The 25,424-nt window shown below is 37.1% G+C and overlaps 1 protein-coding gene across 1 annotated transcript; it reads left to right on the top strand.

Moving 5' to 3' along the window:
* Positions 1-438: 438 nt before the first annotated feature.
* On the top strand, positions 439-19,532 carry LOC128246237 (sodium-dependent multivitamin transporter-like). Its single transcript, XM_052964430.1, has 2 exons — positions 439-613; positions 18,724-19,532. Exons 1-2 carry the CDS (start codon positions 439-441, stop codon positions 19,530-19,532), a joined length of 984 nt encoding a protein of 327 aa, XP_052820390.1.
* The last annotated feature ends 5,892 nt before the right edge of the window (positions 19,533-25,424 follow it).

Raw genomic sequence — 25,424 nt, 5'->3', positions numbered from 1 at the left:
ACTGTTGATTAACAATGAAATATTCATTATCTAATATCAATAGTATATTCCTTATTCTCTTTGCGAACAAAGGGGAAAAGGTTTCTGTTTCGAAATGCGGACGCGTACCGCGGATGATGACTACGGATGTGGACAGCGTACTGCGGAGGACTACGGATGCGGACAGCGTACCGCGGATGAGGATTTCGGATGTGGCCAGCGTAGCGTGGATGAGGATTACAGATGTGGTCAGCGTAGCGCAAATTAGGATTTCGGATGTTGCCAGCGTAGCGCGGATGAGGATTCCAGATGTGGCCACTGTAGTGGATAAGAACTACAAATATGGACAGCGTACCGTGGATGAGGACTACGAATGTAGACAGCGTATTGCGGATGAGGACTACGGATGTGGCTAGCGTAGGGCGGGTGAAGATTACGGATGCGGCCAGCGTAGCGCACATGAGGATTACGGATGTGGACAGAGTACCGCGGGTGAAAATTACGGATGTGGACAGCATACCGCGGAGAAATACGGATGTGGCCGCGTACCGCGGAGAACTTCGAATGTCGACTGCGTTCCGCGGAGGAATAAGGATGTTGCCACGTACCACGGAGGACTATGGATGTGGACAGCGTACCGCACATGCTATACCGGACCATAATTTAAAATCTATTTAATTTGAAAGAATCTACATGTATAAATACTCGACGTAGCGCAGCTTTGACTGGTTTATATCCAGCTTGTAGATTTGAAAGTATAATGTATATCACAAATAAAATTAAGAACCTGCCAAAAAGTATTTTACGCAAAAAATAAAATGAACGGAACCTAATCTATAATCCATTTTACGTTATGTTTTAATTTGTTTCAATCTTTCAAAAGCTCTGTTTCCAGATATCTGTTTCAGTGTTGCATGATAATGCAAATACACCGTATTTATGCAACTGCATACATTATCATCATATACTTTAGCAAAAACTTAAGTGAACCATGTTAAACTATGACTTAGCTAATGTGTGTGCGTGCGTGCGTGAATGTGTGCGTGTGCGTGTGTGCGTGTGTGTGCTGGCGTGCGTTTGTGTGTGCGTGATAAGTTGCGTATAGTTCAAGAAACTTCGGAAATAATTTTAAATTACCGATGATGTATTTTGATGGTCATCTATAAAATCATGGTTAAAATCCACAAATGTTGTATAAATTAAAATTCTAAGCAGCTTTTTTATTGCATGGCACATATTTTTATAGTCTCCCAATTCACTTTTAATATAGAATGTATCTTATATATTATACCATTGTCCCGATTTGCATTAAATACATATGTGGAGAAAATACAACAATATGTTAATACTAGTTACAAAAACAAAACTTCAATTATATCAGATATGCCGAGTCAAGTTGAATTTCATTATTACACAGCCTCCACGCTTTGGCTCAACCTCAACCCAGAAAATAATGTAACCATGATTATTCCCGGAAACAGGCGGTTTTATTCATTCCTGACAAAATGGAAAAAAAAACACTGGATAATACTTGTTTTATCTTAAAGCAGTACGACTCTTTATCAAAATTCAGCTAAATATTGGTGAGAATTCTCTACATTGGGTTCTAAACATACATGTGTTTGTTGGGATAATCGTTCTTTTTACTCTATTACAAAATACACGAAATACGTATGCAGATAACTCATATTCATATCGCACTGCAGTCCCCGATTTCTGAAATAGGAAATTATGATGGTGACATTAGGAAAAGTAACGAGTCATACTTAATTTTACAATGATGTCTTCTGCTCTCAGTGACTGGTTTGTTTACATCAACAGCTTGCTAATTGTGAAACCTCAAAACAAAATAGAAATGTGTTTTTTTAAAACGTTTTGTGTTTAATTCTTTTAAACAAACTTGTGCACTGTGGAAATCCATTACGTTTGTTAAAATGTTATCCCTAGGGTCACGATTGGCTTGCCCAAATGCTTTAAAGTTTAATATGGACTTAAATTGCAAATAAAAGAATAGCATTTCATAGTCTGAATGCAGAAGTTACAGAACTTAGATCACATAATCGCTTCGTAAGATTTGTGTGGAGGTCGTAAACGTCGCCCCGTATTATATTATACAGTTATGCTGTAACAAGTCTCAGACATGAATGCACACTGATTTCAATAGTCTTTAATTTATTCTAGCCACAAATGTGTGCTGACTTGTAAAGCTATACCTCTTGTTAAGTGTGTGTTTTTTTTTCTTTAAACAAGATCTTGGATACTTAGTTTTGTTCAACGTGGTAGCTCTAGATAAACCACAATGTGTATAAGGGAGATAACCATAACCAACCCCAATAAATAGGTGTTACCGTAGTTAATGTTCCTGCTAACTGACGATATTGATGCGAGTCTAGATCTCCAGCTATTGATGCAGAAACACATCCACTCGATCCACTCAACGAGTTCTTATTATGATGGGCTATAATCTCGTATGAAAGAGGCCTTAATGTCGTTAACCACGTACATATGATAAAATGCCACCAGGGATAAGCTGTTAAATTAATACGATTAACATTAAATCTTTTGTTAAGCTGTTCGTGATTGGACCTATACTCCACTACTGGTATTAGATGTTATAGGCTATAAAAAGCTACGATGGTCATTATCACATCTATTGCTATGAATAAAGGATATTTATACAATTATTGCGCTCAGGAAAAACAAAGACAAATGTAAAATATAAATGTAATTTGGCCGAAATAATGGGCTGCTAGATTGTAAATGAAATTAACATAGATATAAAGTTTTGTCAAAAGCAGCCAAAAATCCTCAATGCAAGGATACACTACATCAGAAAGCATAATAAAGTGAAAAAAACATAATATAATATTCAATATCCTTAAATAAAAGAGGGAAGAAAAGGGGTAACTATGTAAGCAAAGATAAAATTGAGAACTTGTTCGACAAAAAGAAAGAAAAGAATCGGGCGGGAGGGAGGGAGAAAACACACGTCCGAACCGGATTAAAACTAGAGAACAAGTGAGAAAGGCGCCATAATAAAGAAGGGCGGACAATTAAACATTCGGCGCTAAGAAAGAGTTCCCTCCCTTGATAATTATTAAATTTTCTCAAAATTAGTTAAGTTAATCCATTGATTTCACCAAATGTCAAGAGATGAAGATAGTTCAATGAACTATATACAGAACATAAAATTATTTCATTTTAAACATTCAACATAATAACATACAATGAAATAATCAATATGATTCTTGATCATTGACAAGAAATAATACGTGTTCATATAAATATGCATGGCGATCAACGAGTCAATACATGAAACGAAAGAAATTTTAGTATTTAAGTTAAATAAAGAACACAATATGGTATATTGCCAGTAAAGGACCACATCAATTTGATTCTAAAGAAATTATATGTAAATAAGGCTTTGACATGTTAATAGCTATTACGTTTTCGGAGGGCATTCACACAATAGTATACATCTATAAATAAACTTTAGCTTCAGAGTAATGTTTTTCTTATTTTAAAAGCAATATATACAAATAATACAGCGAGGTTTGTTATCAAAATGAACAGTCTTTGACATGAGCAGCTCCATGGATTAAACATGCTTGGATTTCTACAATAATATTTGGGCAGGTTTCGTTGTTTAATTTCGGAATACACATGGAGTGTATGAAGATATGGATTGTGAATGAAAATAATAAAAACTATTTAAAGATGCCCCCGTACTCCCACGTAAGGTTTACCACAATTCATACTTTTGTTTTATTAATCTACAAAAAGATGAATAAATGTCGAAAACAATGGTTCTTATGAAGGATACATATTTTAATTTGAAAGAAATGTGCATTTAATACACGGTTATAATCTTGTTATCAGTAATTAATATATTTCATATAAACTGCATTTTTTAGTAATTAGTTAAAGGTTAACAGTCAAACGACATGTATGTTATACATGTGTATACATTGATATTGAATAAGAGTGCCACTTTAAACCGCCCATCACACAATGATCAACACCAGACAAAACAACATTCAATTTGTCTACATTCTCACACGTAAGATCGTCTTTGCCCCATGACAAGGAGTTATTTATAGCTGATGCTGTAAGCATAAGCTCACATATTGCTGCATGATATTACGCCCCCTCTCCCCCCCACACAGATTGCAAAATATCACGCCCCCTCCCCTTCCCCCACAGATTGCTGCATAATATCACGCCCCTCCACCTACAGATTGCTGCATAATATCATGCCCCCTTCCCTCCACATGATTCTGCATAATATCACGCCCCCTTCCCTCCACATATTGCGGCATACTTTCACATCCCCTTCCCTTCATATAACTCTGCATAATATCACGCCGCCTCCCCTCCCACAGATTGCGGCATACTTTCACATCCCCTTCCCTTCACATTACTCTGCATAATATCACGCCCCCTTCCCTCCCACAGATTGCTGCAAAATATCACGCCAGCTCCCCCCACAGATTGCTGCATAATATCACGCCCCTCCACCTACAGATTGCTGCATAATATCATGCCCCCTTCCCTCCACATGATTCTGCATAATATCACGCCCCCTTCCCTCCACATATTGCGGCATACTTTCACATCCCCTTCCCTTCACATAACTCTGCATAATATCACTCCGCCTTCCCTCCCACAGATTGCGGCATACTTTCACATCCCCTTCCCTTCACATGACTCTGCATAATATCACGCCCCCTTCCCTCCCACAGATTGCTGCATAATATCACGCTAGCTCCCCCCCACAGATTGCTGCATAATATCACGCCAGCTCCCCCCCCACAGATTGCTGCATAATATCACGCCAGCTCACCCCCCACAGATTGCTACATAATATCACGCCAGCTCCCCCCCCCAACAGATTGCTGCATAATATCACGCCCCTCCATCCCCAACAGATTGCTGCATAATATCACGCCCCTCCATCCCCCACAGATTGCTGCATAATAGCACGCCCCTTCTCCCCCCCCCCCAAAAAAAAGAAGAAAAGATTGCTGCATAATATCACGCCCCCTCTCACATATTGCTGCTTAATACCACGCCCCCTCTCACAGATTGCTACATAATTTCACGCTCCTTCCCCCTACCCCACAGAAGGCTGCATAGTATCATGCCCCCTCCCCTCCCCCACAAATTGCTGCATAATATCACGCCAGCTCTCCCCCCACAGATTGCTGGTTAATATCACGCCCATCTCACAGATTGCTGCATAATATCACGCCCCTCCCCCCCCCTCTCAGATTGCCGCATAGTATCATGCCCCCTCCCCTCCCCCACATATTGATGCATAATATCACGCCAGCCCCCCCCCCCCAAGAGATTGCTGCATAATATCACGCCCTCCTCCACAGATTGCTGCATAATATCACGCCCTCACCCACAGATTGCTGCATAATATCACGCCCCTCCCTCTCCCACATATTGCGGCATTATATCACGCCCCACTTTGCCTGTGCCCATTTGAAGGTGAACATTGTGAGGTTATAATCAATCTTCAAAAAAGATCGAGCATCGTGTGCAGATAATGCTTAAGAGAGGGCTTTGTCTAATATATTTTGTGAAATGTCTCAGTGAAACAGACTTATGGCCGTTTGAATTTCTCGATAAAGGATTGAGAATACAAAACGCACGTTGTGTGTCGAACGCTCATTCACAATTTTCATCGTATGTAGGCACACACTTCCTTTCATTGCAAAAACAAGAGTGTGAGCAGATCTGTATCGGACATCTTTCAAGTGCTCACGGTGTTCAGTTTTGACTGAACAGTTAATGATAACAGGGCAATGTAAATGTGTACAATGAATCCATGAGCTTGTTTTAATCGGCGATAAGTTTATGCACATATTGTTAACCAACAGGAAATATGTCAAGTGCTGAAATAATTTTGCTAGTTATCAATATTCTCCCTCGTGAAGCAACATGTCAAAGTTTTCATTATGCAATATGTTTTCTGTGTTTGAAGATCAATTCAATTCAATTCTGTATTTCCCCATTGAACTAGAGATTATTGACAATAAATCAGGCGCGTAGCTGACTATACGCAAATACGCAGTTGCGTAATTAAATTTTGCAATTAAATTAAGTTTTTGGCATACCAAAAAACCCGAATTTAAAATAAAAACCAAGGTGGGTATGGGGTGAAGGGGTTAATATGCTGTCCGTCAATCGATCTGCGTAATCCGGGGTAATTTGGCCCTAGCTACACGCCTGATAAACATATAGACATAACATTATTTCAAAACATTACCGAATAAGTATGTGTCAGTCACTAAGTATTCAAAAATAAGTGCATGCGACGAAGATTCGTACAGTCAATATAAAAGAACCTCACTACATAAAATTGATCTGTGAAGTCGCCATCACCTATAATATAGTCAAGACTTTAATTATACAGACGACCACATTTATGAAAACATGTTACTATCGTAATGTTGTTTCAGCAATTAGTTTTTATTAAACAGTCATAAACAGTAGCAGTTTTATATCAAAGAGGAAGTATCCGAAAGAAACATATTTCTTGATCTAATGACAATCTCAGATTATAACCGCGCATGCGTAAAGTGATAATTATGTGGTCAGAAATACTTGCTGATTATAAAAACAGCCATTTTATTCCAAGCATACACTAACCCATTTCAAAGCTAGCGAGGGTAGACACATCCTGTGGGTTTTTTTCTCCGCGGAATGTTGGAACCAATTCAGAGAATTTAAATCCGCTACAGACAGATTTTTCCATGACTCGCAGCCATAGAGGACTATACGACTATAACCTGGCTGACACTTTTTGCTTGACGCCATATGGATGGACGCATTGACTAGCCATTGTGAATAGCGCATTTTTACCACTTCGTATGCGTTGATCGATTGTTCATTTCAGTTTGAGATAACATGGTATATAGTTTTTTTTTTGTTTTTTTTTATTTCATAATACAATAGACAATATGTCCATGAGTATACATATTATAAAACGTACATTAATTGCAAAATAAGTCATAGGTCGTAAGACATGATGTATTAACAGCGAAGAGGATATGTTTTTTACTCATAATACATATAAAACGTTTTTCGTAATTCAAACGCTTTATACACATACATCGCTAAATTTCTATTCACAACAGCTTTCTGAGAGGTCATCAACTCAATAAACTTAAACATATTCCGTCTTTTAAAGTAATATGGTTTGATATACATTTCTCGTAGTTCAGCATACAATTGACATTCAAGTAAAAAGTGGTATTAAGAGTGTTACAAAATAAGCATGTTCTTTCATTATAAGGTGTTGCTGTTGGTTTATGCCATCTACCTGTTTCGATGCTCAACATATGACTTGACATTCTTAACCTAGACAATGCATATATATATTTTGTTATATTTACATTACACAAATAGGGTTGTAATTCAAAAAATGACACATGCACGTAATTTCGAGCTCTACTAGACTCTCTGAGCTCAGACTGCCAAATTTGTATATAATTATCAGTAGCCCTTCTTTTAAACTTATTTAGAAACAAATTTATGTCACCAACACCTTGACTAAGCCATACATCATTAAAACCTAATGCTTGTAACAACTGTCTTACATTGTAAGCCCAGGACTTGAAATGTGGATTTTCTTCTAAGTGCATACAAAGTTTATCATACATAAGTTTAACATATTTTACAGTGTCCATTGTTACAATCGTTAACCAATATCTTATGACATTAATCGACCTTTTACATAATAATGAGGTTCTTCCAAGTTCACCATAAACAAAATTATTTAAATATACAACTTTTAAGCCTAAAAACCGCCTTAAGTGCTTGTCCTGACAAAGCATCAAAGGTTTTTGAAAAAGAACCTCCAGGTGTGAAAACTATACCAAGGTAAGTAAATCTATCCACTATGTCTAATTCTCTACCCTTATACATAAATTTTACATTTCTACTTAATCTTCCTCCTTTTCTAAACACCATAACCTTCGTTTTTTCTGGATTCACACTTAATTTCCATCTTTCACAATAATTTTCTAATAATAACAACCCTTCTTGTAATCCTGCCTCTGTATCAGATAGCAAAACTATATCATCAGCATAGAGTAATATAAATATTTTAAACACATCAAAATCAATACCTTGATAGTTATAAGTACATAAATACTCTTCTATATCATTAAGATACATTGAGAATAAAAACGGAGATAGAGATTCTCCTTGGCGTACCCCTAATAAACATGAAAAATCATAACTTAATTCATTGTTATATTTCACTTTTGACTTAACATTCATATACATAGAACGTATACTATCTTACATCTTTCCCCTAACACCAAGTTTTATCAATTTATACCAGAGTATAACTCTAACAACATAATCAAAAGCTTTGGAAAAGTCAAAAAATGCTGCATATAATTTATTATTGCTATCAAGTAAACATGTGATTATACTATGTAATACAAATATATTATCAATAGTGTCTTTTGCCTAAAACCAGCCTGGGCCTCAAAATACACATGCTAATTTTCTGCCCATTCACTAAGTCTAGTATTCAATATTTTTGTAAACAATTTTCCCACCGAGCTTAACAAAGTTATACCCCTATAATTACTTGGTTCATTTACAGCCCCTTTCTTATGTAGTGGTATAATAAATCCTTCTGACCATTTGTCTGGGTAATAACCACAATCAAATAACTTATTAAACATTGCACATAAAACATTACAAAATGCTTCATTATGACATCCAAATTTGTAGAACTCATTTATAAAATAATCTGGCCCACTGGCTTTACCATTATTAAGTTTTTTACAAGCTTTTCTAACTTCTACAACCGTAAAAGGGACATTTAATTCCTGGAACATAATATTTAACTCACCATTTAAATACCTTTCATTAAAATGCAACACATCTTCATCCGGCTGATAAAATACAGATTCAGGATCATTTATGGACTTAAAGTACTCAATAAAATCATTTGATGTTAGTGAGCATGTTTTTTGTACTCCTTTGTGTGACCTTTTAACATCTTCCAATACAACTTAGCATTACAAAATCTCATTGATTCCAATTTATGTGATTGTGATTTATCATACAAAAATCTTTTTTCTGATTGTTTTTTTTTAAAGTTACTTCTAGCCTGCACCATATTTATTCTATTTTCATCACTAGAAAGTTGTCTAAAATTATTCAAGCATTTATAATACCTTTTTTCAAGTCTTTGCGGTCTTCATCAAAATAGTCTGCATCTTTTTTCACATCATTTAAAATAATATTTTTATTTTTACTATTTCCGATATTTTTTTTAAATAAAGGACTGCGAGTATATATGTGATATATTCAAGCGGCGACAATGCATTAAATAATTACAGTGTGGACACATGTACATCATGTATTATATGTATTATCAGTGCGACTGGAGCGACTGAGCGGTATCATCTGCAAATGCAGGATTGCCTGAAGTTTGTGAATGTTTAAGTATGAATACATTTATTAACAGAATGTTTAATAGTTTTTTATGTAAATGTATCTTTCTTGTTTAAACATTGACAGGTGACTTATTTTCTTCTTGTTCTTCTTCTTGTTCTTGTTCTTCTTCTTCTTCTTCTTCTTCTTCTTCTTCTTCTTCTTCTTCTTCTTCTTCTTCTTCTTCTTCTTCTTCTTCTTCTTCTTCTTCTTCTTCTTCTCCTCCTCCTCCTCCTCCTCCTCCTCCTTTTTCTTCTTCTTCTTCTTCTTCTTCTTCTTCTTCTTCTTCTTCTTCTTCTTCTTCTTCTTCTTCTTCTTCTTCTTCTTCTTCTTCTTCTTCTTCTTCTTCTTCTTCTTCTTCTTCTTCTCCTTTCAAGCCTGTTATGCTGAAGAAGTTTCGAGAAATGGGGCCTGCGATTTACTTAAAATCACCGCCTTAACGACCCACACAACTTAGCTTTGCAAGAGCTCTGTAAGTTGAAATGAGCTGTCTTCGCGGTTGAAATATGAGTAGTCATGTTATTTATTTCCTTTCATTTCGTCCTCGTTTGACCGGTGTCCAAATAAGCAGGTAGAAATGATATTGACACCCATTAACCACATTTACGTCGCAATATTTATTGTTTTGACCATAAGCTTGTTGCAAATATCGAAATTTGAACACTTTTCTTAGTACCTTGCGAAACCGCTTGTAATCAACTTAAGCGGTCTTAGATCGCGACACCGATTTTTATGACGTACTATTTGGATCAAAAGTCCCCACAATAAAGAGGTGCATCTTTATATTATTCTGACCCGTCGGCAGATTTTGAAATGGCCAATCAAGCATTTGTACCGCGAATGTAAAAGTAATATTTATACTGATGCAGAACTACATCATGCACTTATTCTTAATCTGGTAAATGCATTATAGATTTTGTTTATTGTTTTAATGTCACCCAAGCAAACCTCAAAGTTTAACTCGTGTTATATGAGAAATTTGTTTTTGTTGTTGTTAGTTTTGCAAAACAAGTTTGCTTAAACATGTTATAGAATCGTTTATGCTCTAAACGCAGTTGCAGGCCACGTTTCGTGTTCTGCAAGTGGTGAAATATATATTTATTTATTTTAATCTCATACCGCTCATTCAATGGCATTCATTCATACTTTACACAGTGACCATCACCCAAAAGCGCTAAACTATGGCCATTGATTGACTTTTTTAAAACTTTTCTGTTGCTTTTTATTTTTTTAAACCAGGATTTCACAAAGTTAAACCTGGGTATTAAACAGATGTACGTCTGATCGGGCAAATCGGCGGGGGCGCGGCGTCAAACTCACGTATGGTATCAAATAATTTTAGTTAGGTTTGATATAAAGTGACCAAACTTGGTATGTAGGAAGATTTTATGGAGACATTACATGGACTTGCGTTTGGGTCCCCTTGGGTCAAAGTAACTGTTTCTAAAAGAAAAAAATGGGAGTACTGAATAATTTTAGTTAGGGTTGACATATTATGACTAAACTTGGTATATAAAAGTCTATGGACACCTTTCATGGATATGTGTTTTAGGCCCCATAGGGTCAAAGTCACGGTTTCTTAAATAGATAAACGGTTGGTACTGAATAACTTGAATTAGGGTTGACATATATATTGCGACTAAACTTGGTATAAAGTAAGATTTATTCAGACCTTTCATGAGATTACCTATCGGGTCCCAAGGGTCAAGGTCAAATCGCTGCTTCTGAAAATATATAACCGTTTGATACTTAATATCTTTAGTTTGGGGTTGATTTATTATGAAGGCAATAAAGAGTTGATGCGGATTGCATTTCGGGTCCCTAGGGTCGAGGTGAAGGCCACAGTATTTTAGTTAGACCCCCCCCCCCAGCTGTAACTGAATCTCACAACGAAGGCTGAGGTTGTTCTGGTAATCATTGAAAACCTGATTTCAACGCATTATGGCGTATCTTGCTGACTTTTTAATTTGACTTTTGATTTTCTTTGACAGACACTTGACCAAGAAAAGCCATGTATAACCGAGCGCCATGTCTTACGACAGCTGTTGTCATATATACGAACGATTTGTTGTTGTTGTTTATTAAAAAGGTTCACATATCCTTCACAATTCAGCAGTAACCTCACTTAGTTTTACATATGCTTATATATGTCGTATTGAATATTCTAGAAACGTAAACAAAAAGGGTTAACTTGGAAAGATTAACCAATGAGCGTCCTATTAGATCAATTAAGATAGGTATTGAGGATTTCGCGTGTCATGGACTTGGGTCGCGTGTCCTTCTGAGTGTCGAACCATGGTTAGTGTTAGCCCTACATTGTCAGCCAATCAGTGCTAGATTTGTAAAATGTTTAGCTCTTTTTTGTGAAGAATCGTTACTTATTGTTGAAGACGACTCATCATGAGTTGAGTAAATTTCTATAATATGAGCATGCGCATATAGTCACGCCTGCTGTTCGCATATGCAAAGACGCAATTTCAGTGTCAACGCTGGTTTAAATGACGTCACACTATCTAGTGATTGACAGGTCTTTTTGACAGGCGCACGGATTAATTTTAACGCAGATGCAATTTTGGTGGGGCTAACACTAAGACGGTTAGAATTATTAGTTATTTCTTCATGAATAAGAAACCACGCCGCTTCGCTGCGCTCCGCTTCCATAGGTTTTCTTATTCACGAAGAAAGTACTTAATAAACTCAAAAAATATTAACTTTGAATACGTTAATATGATATTCGATAAGTGAAGTATTCCATCTACAATTGAATCATCTACAACAAAATCTACCGCTTAATTCAATATATGCACGCTATGTTGTGTGTGGTTGTTCAAGCGGATATTACAGCTGATTTTAGTGCTCCGATAACGCATTCAAATTTCGATTTCCTTTTAATAATAAATGTAGCGGTACGCTTGAGACTTGGTACTATCATCACCCAGTGATCACTCGCCGAGGCGATGACCCCAACATTCAGTGAAACTTGAATACGTGGACCCCCAACATTCAGTGAAACTTTAATACGTGGACACGTACAGTAGTCCAAACTATGGTATTCTTCAAATGCATACTGATCAACCCCACGAGATAGTGTTTGTATTCGTTTCTTATTTTATAATCGATTTTAAAACGTATGTTTTCACTTCACCATATTGTAGGGAATGCCATGTATGCAACAATCATGATGATTTTCAAATAATTTTGATGAAAAATTCAATCCACAATTATACTCATCTCAGTTATGTTTATAATCACTACAGATTATGATTAAATCGCTAGTTCAAATAATAATGTGAACCTGTTATAAGATAAATAATTTGGAATACAAACTCTCTGAATACAGAAGCAACCAATGTACATATGTGTAACTATATATATATTATATATAATTATGTTAAATACATTTACTTTGTTTATTGTGTTAACTTGTTTTATATTGCTCAATGTAAGAGCATTTTATAAGTTGTAAATATATTTGCATATCTTCTATATAGGAGGAAATAAAGGTTTGATTGATTGATTGGTGCTACTAGTTTAAATCTTTTTATTTTACTACGATTATGAAACAAGCTATTACAACATAATATTAATCACTCTCGTTGGCACGATGTTACGCGAGAGTGTGGTCTTGTGTTGTGGGGGAAACCGGGGTACCCGAGTGAAACCCGCTTGTCCGGCTTGGTGACCACAAACCAAACTAACATGCGCCCAGCTACTGCTACTACTACAGCTACTTCTTCTTAAAGCTGCACTCTTACATATTGAACATTTCGACAACTTTTTTTTATTTTTTGTCTTGGAACTAGCGGTAATTATCTGAAAACTAGTGATAAAAGACTGATGACAAAAGATCGGATCGCAGATCTTCATATTTCCTCTCCAAAATTGATGTTTTATGCATTTTTCTGAAACCGTTAGTAACGGTTTAAGCCATGAAACATTAAATTTGGAATGCAAATATGAAAAACTGCAATCTGATCTTTTGTCATCACTCTTTTATCACTAGTTTGCAGATATTTACGCACAAATTTGCTAATTCCAAGACCAAAAATAAGAAAGTTGGAAAAACGGTAAATCTGTGAGAGTGCAGCTTTAATTAAGGGACATATGCAGAGTTCATATATATATATGAATTCCATTTTCGTATAGTGCATACGTTGAAACAAAATATATAATTCAATAACTGCCCGTGGTTGTTTCAATATAAACCATAGTCGTAAATGCGTGAAATAGAAATGATCTTAGTGTCATAGTTTCATTATTTTGCTAAATATTATTTGAGCCATGTTAAGAATTAACACAAAGAAAAAATTAGAAAATCAACATCAACTGTGTGTTGAAATGGGTCCCATTTATATAGATTAAATGTTTTGAAGTTACTGAACCGGCCCGCGGGCCCTTACGCAAAACCCGTTCTATTGAATGCAGAAGTGATGGCGATTAATTACAGGTAAGGATGAAGTTTTGCAATAAAATGAGTGAAGATCGTTCTCGCGTTATCGCGTGCCGGTTTAATTAAAGTACATATCAATCATATACGCTAACTTAACAAATACATTAATTCACAATGTAATATTATTAAGATCATGTTCTTTTGAGAAAAAACTGTTATGGTATTTTTTTTGAGAATTAAACCAAAACTAATACACTGGAAATTTACTAGTTGTGTGTAAGTGAAAATGAACTGCCGTCCGGGTTTCGAGGGCTATCGGAAATTGTTTATTTTAAAGATTAAATCTACAAGCGGGCTTTACACTTGACTTACTTTGGATATTGTGAGACTTTTCGAAAGCTTTAATCCTTTAGTCAGTATCAAAACACAAGAGTGTGGAAGCTTTATTCATTCTTAATCTTATAATACAATAAAACAAATTAATATGGAATCCTGTGCGGAGCATCGCGGCATCGTCTATCGCCTAAATGAGGTTGCAATTTGTCGAACGGACGTCAAACTAGTTATGGTGTTGGTCCAGTTTAAGGGACCTCTGCCATGTTCGAGGTCTACAGGCCAAAGCGTTTTGCAATTATTGATAGGAAACTGCGTATTTTCAGCCTACAGTCAAAACGACCTTGACCACTGACCCACAGAATTCAAAAACAAAAGGATTTATCTGCTGGGTTGACCAGCTTTCCCACAAAGTTTTAGATCCTTGGACCATAGCGTTCTTTAGATATTGATCGGAGAGCTATTTTCATTGTAAGGTCGCAATCAAATTGATTTTTGGTCTACTGACCTCAAAATTTATATGTTTTCTATGCTGGTCACGACCAATCAAACTGTTAAGTTTGAGGTCCGTCAGCCAAAGCGTTCTTCATATATTGAATGAATACAGATTTTCAACTGAAAGTAACCACGAACTTGAACTTTGACCAACTGACCTCAAAATCAATTGAGTCTCAAAACATGGTCATGCCTTACCTAAACAGTAATTTTAAGATCCATATGCCTAGTTGTTCTTTAAATATTGATCGGAAATCGATTTTCAGGTGAAGGTTATCTTAATGTCACAACGACATGACCTTTGAGCAACTGACCTCAAAACCAAAAGGCTTTATCTATTGGCCATGAATAACCTGCCAACAACGTTTAAGAATGATTCAGATAATGGTCGGAAAACTAAGGGACGGACAGATAGACGGACAAAAGATCAGATAGCTATATGCCACCTTTTGGGACAAAAAAAAATCTCAGGTGCTGAACTACTAACAATTATAAACTTAAGGTTTAATGTTTTTAGTTATGAGTTAAGTGTGACACTAGCTTTGTTCTCATAAGGGAAGTGCTATATTTTTCATGTATATTTAGGGGTTATGATAATAAAACTGACCTGGTATGCATAAAACGTCTGAAGTAATTTCTTAACTTAAGTCGATTTCCATAAATGTTCATGGTCAAGATAAGAAAGAAAATCATGGTTTTTAACATAAAGTTAAGTGTATAACATACAATTAATGAAAATATAGGTTATAAAGTATTAAGTTATTAAATAATATGACAAGGGAGATACTTGACCAAATAATAATACTTAAGTTAGGAAATGACTCAAGTGGTTTTATGAGTACCAGCCTTGGAGTACATACCAGCCCAGGAGTACATAATGAGAAAGCAATTCAAAGTAATTCCAACAAGTTTAAATTTGACCAAGACGACTATAAGATGTTAAACTGCTTTAGCATAGTAAAAATTATAAAATCCATATATCTATCTAAATTTAACCACAAACATCTTATATGTTTAAAGTCCCAGTCCCAGTGTCTTTAATTAATGTAACTTAATCGAAATGTATGTATATCAAAATGACTTCTCATAACCACCTTGACATAAGTATCCCCAATTTGATAAAAACATCCATTTATCACAACGTCAAACATGCCACATCGTCACAATATTCCTTTATATACTAATAATTTTCATACTTTACGACGTAATTTATTTTAATATTTTTAAATATAATAATCATACACTGTTATCTTCACAAAATATTAAATTTATATAGCTCAATTATATCACTCTCATTTATCAGAGGTTGGATCGTGATAAATCTAACATAGCATCATCACTCTGGTGAAGGAGAATGAATTATATTAATTTAAAGAAAATGTGGTTATACGAAAATGATACGGCCATGCTTATTGCATAGTAGTGTGTTATTACGTATAGTTCCTACATTATATCATGCATACTGTTATATATAATGAATTGTCATTGTAATTCCAGATTTACCCATTTATTTAAAATCAGATTAATCTAAATAAGCACAACATTATCCGAAACACTTTCTGAGCTTTGAAGAATCGTGTTCTAGGGATCGTAAACCAACCTATATCAAACCCTAGCCTACGAGTTTGAGGACAAGCTTTTAAACTTCTATCATTTAATGTGTACTACGGTTTACAATTACGGTATAAGACACACGTTTGTTTTGTATGTTGATGGTTCTTTTTTTTTCAATCAGTTTATACAATTGTTTATTCATAAAAATGTGATATATAAAACAAAGTTTAAAGTAAAATTTCACAATTATAATGTTGGCTGGTCCATTTAATCACTGAAACCTGTTCTGTTTAAACGCGATGTCAATAAAACTATAACATTGAATTGTAATGCAACTCCCAGAACCAAGATAATGATATTGTACAAACATACAAAGCACACTCGCACGCCCGGACACCCGCCTGCGCGCCCGTCCGCACCCACGCACCCACGCACGCACGCACGCGCGCACGCACGCACACTCACACACATACGTCCACCTCCCCCCACACAAACACAAACACAGGCATTCAGTCAACAAATTGCAAGATCACGACTCTAAATGAACCCGTACTTATAAATCATTGGCAAATCCGTTGTGACAGGGATAAACTACCATAGTTTATACTCTATATGAGGGGAAACCAATATGTAATGCAACTAAAGCGATTTTATTTTTGTTGTAGAAAGCAGTTTGACACGTGTTGTACATTCTCCATAAGGTCTGATTTAGTGGCTAAACAAAAGATTAAGCAAGAAATAAAAACAAAGAAATACATTTATTCACCCCTGGGGTAAGCTCGCTAAAGCACTTGGTGGTTTGTAGGAAAATACAGCTGATTTTAAATATAATATATCTCAACCTCTGAATCATTTCTGTGGAAAGTTGCACTGCATGCATTTTTTATCAGAGTTAATATCGTGTAAAAGGAATATTTTTAGTATGATGTTTCAGACGTGTTTACTCTTTAATCTATATGTTACTTAAACAGTGTTTTGATATTCAGTTTTGTCTATGAACATTGGATCTTGTAAACAAAGAACAAACGATGGTCTATAAAGGTGGTCAGATGTTCACTAGTACATCAGACAAAATGCCCTGTATATTCATAAACGACTATGCCGTATCAAAACTACGAAATAATTTTGAAATGACATTGATGGCAAAGAATCTTTCCAGAATATTTGATTGTTTGGACAAATTAACATATACGTTACAAAAAAAATATTTTGACATTTCGATGAGCAGAAAAGGGTCCTACAGAAGCCCAGTAAGTGCTAGAATTTTAATGTACGTATTTGGATCATGTTTGTTATTTGACTTTACTTCCAATATGAAATATGAACGAGCGTCAGTGGCATTACACATTGAACGCCCCTCGTAAGTACGTTTAATAAACATGCTAGGATGGAGTGGAAATTTTTTCAAATAGATCTTAATAGGCCAGTCTGCTCTTGTCTACAAGCGAAACAACAGTTGTGGCAGAACTTGGTTACCGTTAAACAGAGAAGAATTTTGTGAGGACGTTAACAATACTCTTTACACAATATGTATACAATAGGACGTTTTACTTCGTGGGATTACGTTGTTTTTGGAGCTACAATTGCAGTATCCATTGGAATTGGGATATTCTTTGCAATAAGGGATATTATTAAGAAAAAAGGAACTCTAGAGGATTATTTCTTAGCTGGAAGAAAAGGAAAGGCTATACCAGTGGGACTTTCATTTATCGTCACTTTCTTGTCCTCCATTCTTGTTGTCGGATTTCCTGCGGAAGGATACTTATATGGATCTGTTTATGGATTTTTCGGGCTTGGAACAGCCATTGCCTACACGTTCTCGGCCTTTTTCGTGGTACCCGTGTTTCACCCTCTTCAGCTGACAACAGTTTATGAATATATGGCCCTGAGATTCGGAAACAATGTTTTAAGATATGTCACTCTGGTTATGGGTTTGGCATACGGTGTATTCTACATGGGGACTGTGACATTTGGTACATGTGTCGTCTTGCAAGTAGTCATTGGAATACCATACTGGGCGAGTATAATTATATATAGTACTGTCACTGCCATATATACAACTATCGGTGGAATTAAGGCAGTTATATGGTCGGATGCCTTTCAGTTTTTCATTATGGTGGCAGGATTTGTTACAGTTGTAACTAAGGCGACCAATGATGCTGGAGGCTGGTCAGCTATGGTTGATTTATCTGGGGATAGACTTGACTATGCGAAATTCAGTTTGGATCCAAGTGCAAGATTAACCTTTTGGAATATGACATTTGGAAGTATTACAATGATGTTATGCGCTTCGTTTATGCAGCCTGGCATGCAGCGTATTTATTCTGTACCAAATACAAGGGAAGCCAGAAAAATGCTTCTGTTTGCTTGTCCTTTCTTTCTTATTCTTTGCTGGCTAGCGGCTTTCGAAGGCGGAGTCCTCTTTGCATATTACAATTCGAAAGGCTGCGACATATATGAAGGCGGAGTCATTGAGAATGTAAATGAAATAGTACCTTTTGCAGTGATGGACATGTTTAATAAGCACCCGGGAATTCCAGGTTTATTTGTCGCCGCTCTGTCATGCGCTGCGTTAAGTACACTGTCGTCATTTGTAAGCAGCCTCTCAGCAATTGTGTACGAGGACATTATTAAAGTAAACAAACCTAATATTGGAGACAGGACAGCGGCTAAACTGTCACGTTTTCTGACGTTTGCGTTCGGAGCAGTGGCCTTAGGCACGACGTTTCTGATTTCTGTGTTACCGGGAACAGTTATCTCCCTTTTCCAGAGCCTGATGGGATGTCTAGACGGGCCGACTTGTGCAATATTTATTCTGGCAGTTGGATTTAAGCGAGCAACCACGAAAGGCATACTGGTCGGCACATTTTGTGGAATCGCTCTTACGTTCTGGATTAATTTAGGAAAGCTCTTCGGTGATTTACCTCCGAACCCCACCCTCCCCGCCGGGCCCACACACAACTGTGACTTATACTTCACAAGTAATCAAACAACATTAGAGTACTCGAACTTCGAGACAACGAGCAGCCCAGTTGTTAATGCTACAACTACAGTTGTCGTTGAGAGCGAACTTACAGTTTTGGAACAAATCTACAATATATCTTACATGCTTATATCTCTGGTTGGGTTTACGGTCACAATTATTGTGGGAATCATTGTCAGTTTGCTGACCACACCTCCAGAAAAGGTAGACGAGAGATGTATATTTTCATTCCGTAAACATATCGTTGAAGAATTGTTTGGTAAGGACGCTACAGCACCAAGTGATCTCACTGATGAAGAGATGAAATTCCTACGTAGACCCACACCATGAACGTGCTCAAAACAGACGTTTACAAGAACATTGAACTAGAATGTTTCCATTTTTTGCATATATTATGCAATTTGGGTATTTACTGCATTGAAGCTGCTTGTTTATAAATACTAATTAATTTGTAATATCCTTACCCTATCATCTATTATCGCCATGTCATAACTTTATATACATGTACATGTAGTTTCTTAAAACATTTTACACTCGCCAGAATACTTATAGTTTTTATAAAACTGTCAGGCGTTTATAAAATATATATACATTTGAAGAAAAAATTGTGAACATGAATATATAAGACTGCATGCTAAGAGGTAAATAAATTGAACTATGGAAAATATAATTCTAAATTCCAGTTGCTCGTCGAGAGCGACTCTGTTTTTGCCTGTAAGCGCAAACACATTTTAGCAGGTCCGTTTGGATTGATAGATATTCACCGCAACTAAAATATAACGAGTGATGGAAGGGCATCATCAGTCTAAGGTACATACGCCATTGAAAGGGGTAACTGCGTGCCGTACGCCGGTTTTTGCCACGCCGACGTACCGGATAAACGCGTGCATTATGCCGTTTGTGCCCCGCCGACGAACCGGCTAACCTCTTACCATATGCCGTTTATGGACGTTTATGGTCGGCCGACGTGCCGGCTAACCGCTTGCCATATGCCGCTTTTGCCCCGCCGACAAACCGTCTAACTGCTTACCATATGCTAGTTTTGTCCAGCCGACGCACCGGTTTACCGCGTGCCATTTGCCGTTTATGTCCCGCCGAGTTACCGGCAAACCGTGTGTTATATGCTATTTTGCCCCGCCGACGCAACGGCCTACCGGTCGCCATATGCCGTTTATGCCGACGGATCGGCTAACCTCCTGCATATGCCGTTTATGCACCGCCGGTGTACCGGCAAACCGCGTACCGTATGTTGTTTATGCACCGTCGGTGTACCGGCAAACCGCGTGCCATATGCCGTTTTTGCCCCGCCAACGTACCGGCTAATTACGTGCCATATGCCGTTTTTGAACGGCTGAAGTACTGGCTAACCGAGTGCCATATGCCGTTTTTGCACCGCCGATTAACCGGCAAACCGCGTGTCATATGCCGTTTATGCACCGCAGACGTACCGGCTAATTGCCTGTCATATGCCGTTAACTTACGGCTGACGTAACGGCTAACCGCCTGTCACATGTCGTTTATGCGCCCCCCGTACAGGCAAAGCGCGCGTCATATGCCGTCTATGCACGGCCGACATACCGGTAAACCACGTGCCATATGCCGGTTATTCACGGCCGACGTACCGGCAAACCGCGTGCCATATACCGTTTATGCATTGCCGACATACCGGCAAACCACGTGCCATTTGCCGTTTATGCACGACCGACGTATCGGCAAACCGCGAGTCATATGCCGCTCATGCACCGCCGACGTACCGGCTAACCGCCTGCCACATGCCGTTTATGCGCCACCGACGTACCGGCTAACCGCGTGTTTTGTGCCAATTTTGCACCGCCGGTGTACTGGCTTACCGCGGGCTATATACGGTTTTTGTACCGCCGATGTACTGGCTAACTGCGTGTAATATTCAGGTTTTGCTCCGTGCGTACCCCTTACCACGTGTTTTATGCCGTTCTGCACCCTCGGTGTACCGACTCCCCGTGTGTCTGGATCGTTTGGCACCTCCGGTGTACCGGCTAACGGCGTGTCACATGCCGTTCTGGCGCGGGTACCGGCTTACCGCGTGTCTTATGCTGTTTTTGCACCGCTAGTGTATCTGGTTACCACGTGTCATTTGCCGTTTTTGCCCCGTGGGTACCGGCCTACCGCGTGCTTTATGCTGTTTTTGCACCGCTGGTGTATCTGGTTACCACGTGTCATATTTTGCCCCGCGGGTACCGGCTTACCGCGTGTTTTATGCTGTTTTTGCACCGCTGGTGTATCTGGTTACCATGTGCCATGTGCCGTATTTGCCCCGCGTGTAGCGGATTGCCGAGTGTTTTATGCCGTATTTCCACTGAAACACGTGCTTCATGCCATTTTTGCGCCACAGGCGTACCCCGATTCCCCACTTCAGAGGATCAACGATAAATGGCAAAAGAAAGCATATTTTGAAGTAAGCTTTGGGACTAGGTCGCAATTTTACTTGTCTTTTTTTAATTAATTGACATTAACTATTTCAAGCTGCTAAATAAAATCCATTTTAATACGACTGCGTTATTCTAATAATTTAATCATGATGATTCAATACATCAACATTTATCAAATAATATATGTACATATGTTAATGAATATCTACACTTCAACACTTAAATTTAAATGTGGAAAGTATAATTACTTCACATGATGCAACACTATTTGATGTAAATGACTCTGAGCCAATACACAAATAAACAGGAAATTATCCCCTACGGTGCCATCAGTGCAATTAGCATTAGATGCACAGCAGAGGATTGTCATGCCAAACATTCCTTAAACTAGGCCTTTAAAAGTAACACTGGTAACTGCGTTTCATTTACTATCAGAGGGAATGCTTTTCTTTCAATCTTTGAACGGTAAGATGCGTTACCTTTTTTTATAAAAAGGTACACTTACTTTAAATGTATCCCATATGTCAAGTTTACAATAAACCATTGGTCGCAATTAAAAAAAAAAAACATACAAAGTGTGTCGGTTGGTTATGTATACACTATAACTTCTTAATCAAGGAATTGAAACGAGACCTACCACTACGTCAACACTATCAGCTTGTTTGTTTACTTGACACACATTTTTCTTTGGACTAAAAACGAGTTAAGATGGCGGTAAAACCCCAAGAAATCAAGTCAATTTAGTGCCCTGTAAATCTAAATTCTGTTGCAATGAAGTTTATCTAGTGCCAAACATACCACAGTAAGGCTCTTCTACATCCAACTCAGTTCAAAATAATCACAAATGCAGCTACATTTAAGTCCATCCTGTGTCCAGCAAACACCTAAGCAGCATAACAGTCGGTATTCTTAACCACGTAAGGCTTATACACGAACCCTTATAGGGTCTGACGATTCCTTTTGTGGATACAGTCAAGCATTTTCATAAATAAACAAACTTTAGAGGGCCTAAACGTAAGCCAGTCCAGTTCTCCATTATTTTCACTATGCCTACAATAAAGCACATTCAGAGCCAAACAAACGCATGACCTTAAAGTTAGGGGCACGGATCTTGAGCGCGACACAACCTCGTTCTATGGTGTTCAGTTCTGCAAAAAATCAGGACATGAATAGGAAACATATAGAATCGACAAAAACGGGACGGAGGGACCGACTGTCGTACGGACAGACGTGATAACGCGAGCAATTCCTAAATAATTCCCACCTGACTGTGAAGCGGGAAAATAATGAATACACTGTTTTCTGTGACCATATTATGATAACGTTAACAAATCAGGTGCATTGGTTTGTAAACAAGTGCAAACAAAAAATGCAGCAAAGTTATGCATATTTCACCCTTAATCAAACACAAGAACCGAAAAGAAAACATTGTGAGTTCATGATCATCTTTTAACTTTTAAATCACCAATATGTGTAGGCAAATGAGGTGTTAAAATGCTCTAGAAGGGTTTGTGTATATATTTTTCGTATGCAAGCATGTACCTCTTTTTAAAGAACGTTTTTAGGCTGTGAGTTGAAAATCATACTCGAAAGTACTAAATTTCAATGAAAATCAGTCTCTGAAACATACCTGAAATAATGTTTGATTTACAAAATAAGTTCATGCACAAGTATGTAATATTTTGCGTATATTAACAGAATAACACATGTATACACTCGGATATAAATGGGAAAACTCCCAGAAACTGAAAAATTACTTGAAGGTCTGGTGTTGAGCTAATTGTAACTGTATTGCATAATAATTATATAGATAAGATACTACAGGAGAGGACATTCATATGTACAATCCATAATTAATCCAGTGCTGGTTTCTCCCTTCTGCCTGCACATTTCTAGAAGTGAAACAAAATAAATATACCAAATAACATTGGTAAGCTGGGTCATTTTTCTCTGTACATGTATGGTTTTTTTTGTGTGTAAGTTAAAACAATGACTAGCCTTGCGCGGGTAAGTCATATACTTCTGAATATTCTAAATTCTAATGATTCTTATTTTCATATAGTGCTGTTATGGATAATTGGTTTAAATATGTACATTTGTAAATAATTTGTTATACTCTCTTTTTTAAGCTGTAATCTAAATTGAAATAGTATTTTCTATTCTACAATTATGTTCACATTCACTTAAAATTGTAGTTGATAGGAATAATAGAATAACACACTAGTATAAAATTCAGTTAAATCTGAATATAACCTTTTGCTATGATGCCCGTTTTATTCTACAGCTCATGGAATACACCGAATAAGTATGGTGGGTGGGGTGGGTTTGAGTGGTGAGTGAGTGAGTGGATGGGCAGACGAGAGATTGAGCGAGCGAGTGCCATGTTATCAGTCATATGTTGTTGGTTTTTATCTTGTTATCACATAAAGGGAATCATCGTTCAAACCGTTCAGCACTATCAGTGCTTTGATTATACATACAATTCATTCATGACAAACTCAATGCGAACATACTGAAATTGGTCAGTACAAGAAACATCTGGGAATACACAGTAAATAGCCCAGCAGGATGACAAGCTAAGTGGTGATTTATTGACTGGTTCAATTTCATAGACTAATAAGCCTTCTCTCAAAATGAGGAGTTCGGGAGGCAATTTCCCTGGACTGTATCATAAATTAACACTTTCTAAAATATTGATTTATATTTTACAGGATCTGCTGACACAATACAAACAATAACAATATCAACAATGTTCATGTATATTGTTATGCGATGCATTGTGATCCGAAGATATTGCGTTCATCGCAATTGCCGAAAGACAGTTCCATTAATTAAGGAATGGACGTTGAGGTGTTAATATATAATTATGAGTATCATGCATTGTATATAAAATTGATAAAAACAACCCAGGTGAATAGTTGAAACAGTTATAACTTATCCAAAGATAAGCGTTAAATGTTAATGATTTAATACGATCACTGAGTCATCGTCCGGAAAGTTAACCGCCTGTGTAGTGTTTGACACCACTGCAGTGTCCATTGGAATCGGTCTTTATTGTGATATAGGTAAGTTTAAGAACAATAAGTGTGTGCAGAGCGTTTGAAATATATACATGTATGTCATGAATATTGTTGTAGCCATAAACATTGAGGTTATTAAAATTCGCACACACTTATAATAAAACGTATTATTTTGTAGATAATTAATTAAAAAAACACTACACGAAAAATATTTGTTTCGGAGAACTCTTTGTTCCGTATTGTACATATTGTACATGGTAATCCTACAGTACTACGGCTAGTGGGTTGGTTTCCTTCCTTACCAAATTCATTACGGTGCGTTCGACAGCACGGAATAATTTTGTTTTCACTCTAAAAACCACTTGAATGGTTACTATTTGTTTTCCTCTAAACATGCACGTTTCATGTACGTTTAATCTTCAATCTTTTAAAAATCGTCGACAATTGTCTATTTTTGTCGCAGTACAGCATTAAAAGTCTTTGTCAAGAAAATTGCCATTGACATATTCTAATTTATTTCTATACCATGACAAATGGAAGGACATTCCCGACGATAGACTGGTGGACATGTATTGGCTTCAATATCACAGCGGCGGGTTAATAATATCCCAATGACATCATAAACATCAGTTCGACTGGTGTGTATGAATTGATTATTAATAATAATGTTATTGTTCACATGTGGTGCCATTGAATAGTATTATTGATCAATGATCTGGACAATGACGCAGTGAAAAACTACGTTTTGCTCACACCACGTCTGATACTTATTGAATACAAAATTTAAGCAGTGC

Source organism: Mya arenaria, chromosome 9 (assembly GCF_026914265.1).
Source record: "Mya arenaria isolate MELC-2E11 chromosome 9, ASM2691426v1".
Lineage (NCBI taxonomy): Eukaryota > Metazoa > Mollusca > Bivalvia > Myida > Myidae > Mya > Mya arenaria.
Note: the sequence above shows the minus strand (reverse complement) of the source record. Positions and strands in the feature narration are given on the sequence as shown.

Coding starts and splice junctions, on each gene's coding strand:
- LOC128246237 (XM_052964430.1), top strand. CDS start 439: ATGAGGATTACGGATGTGGACAGAGTACCGCGGGTGAAAATTACGGAT. Junction 614..18,723: donor GGACTATGGATGTGGACAGC/GTACCGCACATG, acceptor TACCTTTTGCAG/TGATGGACATGTTTAATAAG.